Below are 6,116 nucleotides of genomic sequence, written 5' to 3' on the forward strand. Positions count from 1 at the left end.
TATATATATATATATACATGTTTGTTTTTAACTGAAGTATTTTGTAAAAACAATGATGTAAACTTTGAAGAAATATGCAAAGGAAAGTTACATATTACCTGCATGCACTGTTCTTATTTGTTCCTGTTTTTCATAAAACCACAATCTGTTTTTTATTTAATGTAGAAAAAATAACTTAGAAAATTTCTACAGACAAGTTTTAATACCTTTTTCAGATTTTTTCTTCTTCTTTCTATTTCTAAACAAAAACCAAAAGATTACAATCACAAGATTAAAAAAAATAGATTTAAATCACAGTGTGGGAAGTATGGGTTTAGATAAACATGAATACCATACCATATGTGCTTATGCGCAGTATTTAAAAAAAACATTGTTTCCATAGTTATGCTTTGACATACTGATTTAATTTATTTCCAAGACTGAAATGGATCAAACCCAAAACTTCCTAGTGAAAAGAGGCCAGAACCCTGAGAGCAGACCTGAACATGTTGAACCAGAGACTCATGTGAGGGGTCAGTGGACCTCTAAGATGGAGTACACCTTGGCGGTGGCGGGACACATTGTTGGTCTGGGAAACGTTTGGAGGTTTCCCTACTTGTGCTACAAAAATGGAGGAGGTAAAAGTTTAATTTTTTTCTTACTTTATATATATTAGGCTGAAATGTGTGTTTTTTAGGTCTTAATAAAATGTTAACTTTGGTCAGAATAAAACAGTATTACTATTCCAAGGACTCCTTATCTTAGGCTGCTGTTTTGTTGCAGCTGATTTCAGGCGACACAGTTGGACTAACGGAAACTGCAGTTCACATGCAAATGATCCAAGCCCTGCTCTCATTAAATTATTCAAAAAACATTTTTATTCTCAAGTTTTCTGGTTTTCTGAATTTTACTATCATATAATGACTTTTTAAAGTTTAGCTATGGGTTTATTCAGCTGTGCTTTTTAGTGGCTAATTGTGCTACAACAGGGTTATATTTAAAACAATGACTGTTTATTCAATGTATTTAAGCTTCTACTACAGATGTATCCAATCACAAACATAAAACCTGAAATTTACAGTTTGTGGCCAGAAAAAAAAAAAGTTCCTCTTTTATGTATAATCAGGCACTAAATTAAGTCTTGTTGATGCGTTGCTGCATAATTTCCTTTTCCAAGTTAGATGAGCCTTAAAACCAACGATTGACAGCAATGAGAAGTGCAAGAACAAAAGTAAAAGTTCTTAATTGTAAAACTAAAAGGTACAGGGAGACAAAAGACAAAGATTGGCTCTGAGCTGAAGGGGTGACTACTGAAAATATATGATCAATTCACTGAATAAAATAGCTGCAAGGCTAAAATGCCCAATGTTTTTGTTTTGGTAGTAATATAGCACACTTGTATATGCTCTTCAACAGGGTATAACTGCATGTATTGTGTAAATTCAATTATTAGCTGCTTTATTGACTACCATTGACTACTGGCGGTAAAGAAAACAAAACAAAAGGAACACGTTCACATTTCGAGTACTGTTCTAAACTGTCAAAGAATCAACATTTTTTTAGTAATACCTGTATATCTTCTGTGTTCTGACATTGGTGAAGTTAATAATCAATGACATGTTTGTTTTTAAGGGGCTTTCTTTATTCCGTATGTTTTGTTTTTGTTCACCTGTGGCATCCCACTCTTCTTCCTTGAGACGTCACTGGGCCAGCTCACCAGTCAAGGTGGGATAACATGTTGGAGGAAAATCTGTCCCCTTTTTGAAGGTAGCTTGTAAACCTCATTCAAACATACTTGGACCCTGCAGCTCACGTGAAGTGACTCATATTTGTTCTTGGTGACATTACAGTGTTTTTGTTTCTCCATGAACACAATATTTGACATAATGTGACATGACGATCTTTCTACAGGCTTGGGTTATGGAAGCCAAGTGGTTGTTTTGTACACTGGGATGTATTACATCATCATACTGGCTTGGGCTTTTCTCTACCTGTTTTCATCTGCCAGGTCTGAGCTTCCGTGGGTGAGCTGTAACAACAGCTGGAACACAGGTAACAAATATTCATTCAGGATCTTTTACACGTGTCTTTTGTTTTCTTGGTTCATCTCAACATATTTTCTTTCATGAAAGATGCTTGTTTTGAGCATGGCCACAATAAAACATCCTCGCTGAATCTGTACAGGAATTCCACATCTTCTGTTGTAGAATTTTGGGAGTAAGTATCATACATAAAATCATCATGTTGGGGCCTCCTTTTTGTCCGTTACTCATTAAACGTTGTTACAGGAGGAGAATACTGGGGCTGTCAGAAGGAATCGATAAAATTGGAAATATTCGTTGGGACTTGGCCATCTGTCTACTTTTTGCCTGGGTGTTGTGTTATTTCTGTGTCTGGAAGGGAGTCAAGTCCACAGGAAAGGTATGGAACAATCTTAACGTTAGACCTTAATGTCTGATTTCATAGTAACCCTTCTCACTTTTCTGCATTAGGTGGTGTACTTCACTGCCACTTTTCCATATGTGATTTTGGCAGTGTTACTTGTTCGAGGTCTTACATTACCAGGAGCCAAAGATGGAGTTATCTTCTACCTCTACCCAGATCCATCCCGCCTCACTGACCCAGAGGTACTGGTATTACAAACTCAGCTGATTCTTTTTTTGAAGATAACCCAGTCTCCTGAAAATCATTCTTCTTTTATAAAGAGACGTCTGGTATCCCAGTCCAAACTTCCAACCATCCATCCATTACCTTTACTCGCTTCTTCCTTTCCAGGTCGCAGGGGTCACTGGTGTCACTGGTGCCCATGTCCAGCAATCACTGTGTGAGAAACAGGGTACATAACTCTGGACAGGTCTCCAGTCCATCACAGGGACACAGAGACAAACGAGAAACAACCATTCACTCTCTCACTCACATCTAGAGACAATTTAGAGTTACCAATCAGCCTAACATGCATGTTTTTGGTCTGTTGGAGGAAACTGGAGTACCCGGAGAAAACCTACGTGTGCACGGAGAGAACTTGCAAACTCCACCCAGAAAGGTTCCGAGCTGGGATTTGAACCGACAACCTTGTTGTTGAGAGGCAACAGCTGTACCACCTGAGCCCAATCCAAACTTTTAACTATTATGAGAAAAGAAGATGATCTTGGAAAGAAGCTGTTAGACAAAAACAGATGATTAATATTTTTTATTTTAAGGATAAATTTAAAACCTATTGTAAAGCACTATGTGAAACCCAGGTAAAGTCAGAAGGTAAGATAAAAATGAGGACCATTTTCCATTTAATTTGAGATGCCAGTTTTCCAAACTGTAGTGGTAAATCAAAGGTTCTGCCTTTTTGTCATGGCCAAACATAACATAATCTCTTAAAAGAATCGCTTGGGCCACACAGTGGATCACTTGGTTGAGCTGTTGACTCTCAGTAGTCGCCAGATCAAATCCCAGCTGGGGGTCTTTCTGGATGGAGCTTGCACGTTCTCTTTGTGCATGTGTGGCTTTGTTCCAGATACTTCGGTTTCCTCCTACAGACCAAAAACATGCATGTTAGGCTGATTGGTACCTAAATTGTCCCTATGTGTGAGTAAGAGTGTGAATGGTTGTTTGTCTCGTTTGTCTCTATGTGTCCCTGTGATGGACTGGAGACCTGTCCAGGGTGTCCTTCACCTCTTGTACAGTGACTGCTGGATACGGGCACCAGTGACCTATACGACCTGGAAGGAAGAAGTGGGAAAATATGATGGATGGATGGATGCAATAGCTTGGATTTAGTTTAAAGTGGGACTCTGGGGAGAATTATTTGAGCAGTCAACATGTTACCTGCAGCACAGCTCACTGAACAACCTTGATTTGTAGAACAATGTTCTAGTTTTGGGTAGACGACGATTGAGTTAATGGCTAGACCTAATCCAGGTCCTTCATGACCTAAACCATGAATTATTTACAGTAGATGTTCCTCTGCTTCAACCCATCGGATTTGAATGAATGGATGATTAACAACTTCTGTAAAACTTGAAGATGTAATTTACTCTCTTAATCAGATGTGTTGGACCAGGAAACCATGTAAAATATGATGGATAAGGACGCCGTTCAAAGAGATTAGCCAAGAAGAAATATGACAGTGAGAGGACCGAAGAGAAGAGACAGGAGTATAAGGAGATGGGACATAGAGCAAAGAGGGAGGTAGCTAAGGCAAAGCAGAGGGCGTACGATAAGTTGTATGGGAGACTGGACACTAAAGAGGGCGAGAAGGACTTGTACTGATTGGCAAGACAGAGGCATCAGGCTGGAAAGGATGTGCAGTAGGTTAGGCTTATTAAAGATAGGAATGATAATGTTCTAACAAGTGAGGAGAGTGTGACGAGAAGATGGAAGGAGTACTTTGAGGAGCTAATGAATTAAGAGAATGAAAGATAAAGAAGAGTAGAGGTCATAGAAACTGTGGACCAGGAAGTGGGAAAGATTAGTGAGGGTGAAGTCCGGAAAGCTCTGAAAAGAATGAAGAAGGGGAAGGCAGTAGGAACTGATGACATACCAGTGGAGGTTTGGAAATGTCTTGGAGAGATGGCAGTGAGGTTTTTGACGCAAATTTTCAATGGTATATTTGAGGGTGAGGAAAATGTCTGAGGATTGGAGAAGAAGTGTGCAGGTGCCCATTTTTAAGAAAAAGGGTGATGTACAGAGTTGTAGCAACTACAGGGGAATTAAGTTGATGAGACACATGAAGATCTGAGAGAGAGTTGTGGAAGCAAGACTTCGACGAGAGGTGAATATCTGTGAGCAGCAGTATGGTTTCATGCCAAGAAAGAGCACCACAGATGCCATTTTTGCTTTGAGGATGCTGATGGAGAAGTACAGAGAAGGTCAGAAAGAACGCCATTGTGTCTTTGTGGATTTAGAAAAATCATGACAGAGGGCCAAGACAGGAGGTGTGGTATTGCATGAGGAAATCTGGAGTGGCAAAAAAGTATGTTAGACTGGTGCAGGACATGTGTGAGGACAGCAGGGCATGTTGGACCGGTACAGAACATGTATGAGGACAGCAGGGCAGTGGTGAGATGTGCTGTAGGAGTGACAGATAGCTTCAAGGTGGAGGTGGGATTGCATCAAGGATCTTCTCTGAGCCCCTTATTGTTTGCTTTGGTGATGGACCGACTAACAGATGAGGTCAGGCAAGAATCCCCATGGACTATGATGCTTGCAGATGACATTGTGATCTGTGGTGAGAACATTGAACAGGTGGAAGAGAACTTGGGAGAGGTGGAGGTATGCACTTGAAAGAAGAGGAATGAAAGTCAGCCTTAGTAAGACAGAGTACACGTGTGTGAATGAGAGGGAGGCCGCTGGAACAGTGAGGCTACAAGGAGCAGAGGTCACAAAGGTGCAGGACTTCAAGTACTCGGGGTCCATTGTCCAGGAAAACGGGGAATGTGGTAAAGAAGTGAAAAAGAGAGTCCAGGCAGGATGGAGTGGATGGAGAAAAGTTTCAGGAGTGATTTGTGACAAAAGGGTGTAAGCAAAGGTCAAATGAAAAGTTTACAAGACAGTGGTGAGACCAGCTATATTGTAATGGTCTGGAGACAGTGGCTTTGACACAAAGACAGGAGAAAGAACTGGAAGTGGCAGAAATGAAGATGCTAAGGTTCTCCTTAGGAGTGACAAGGCTGGATAAGATTAGGAATGAGATCATCAGAGGTACAGCACAGGTTGAACAACTGGGAGATAAAGTTAGAGAGGCCAGACTGAGATGGTTTGGACATGTCCAGAGGAGGGACAGTGGGTATACTGGTAGAAGGATGTTAGAAATGCAGCTGCCAGGAAAAAGACAAAGAGGAGGCCAAAGAGGAGATATATGGGTGTAGTTAGAGAGGACATGAAGGTAGATGGAGTGAGGACAGAGGATGCAGAGGACAGAGTGAGGTGGAGGAGGATGACTCGCTGTTGCGACCCCTGAAGAGGGAAACGTCGAAAGAAAAAGAAGAATGGCCCTTGAGGATCAGGATTAAACACCCCTTGGCTAACCCAAGCGGATTACTGACATCAAACACTGAGAAGCAACTGAAGGTGGATGCATGGATGAATGGATGGATGTGTAGTGAACCTGATCTGACCCTGATGACCTCAAATCTATCAGATGG

The 6,116-nt window shown here is 40.9% G+C and overlaps 1 protein-coding gene across 1 annotated transcript in view; it reads left to right on the plus strand.

The window, feature by feature from the left end:
* Nucleotides 1-424: 424 nt before the first annotated feature.
* LOC119412751 (sodium- and chloride-dependent GABA transporter 2-like) overlaps nucleotides 425-6,116 on the plus strand; it is a 10,510-nt gene continuing 4,818 nt past the window's right edge. Inside the window, exons 1-3 of the mRNA XM_037679788.1 lie at nucleotides 425-617; nucleotides 1,612-1,746; nucleotides 1,891-2,031. Coding sequence (XP_037535716.1) covers nucleotides 425-617; nucleotides 1,612-1,746; nucleotides 1,891-2,031 — 469 coding nt within the window. The remainder of the gene's footprint in view (nucleotides 618-1,611; nucleotides 1,747-1,890; nucleotides 2,032-6,116) is intronic.

Source organism: Nematolebias whitei, chromosome 7, assembly GCF_014905685.2.
Source record: "Nematolebias whitei isolate Nwh7 chromosome 7, NemWhi1, whole genome shotgun sequence".
NCBI classification, from domain to species: Eukaryota; Metazoa; Chordata; class Actinopteri; order Cyprinodontiformes; family Rivulidae; genus Nematolebias; species Nematolebias whitei.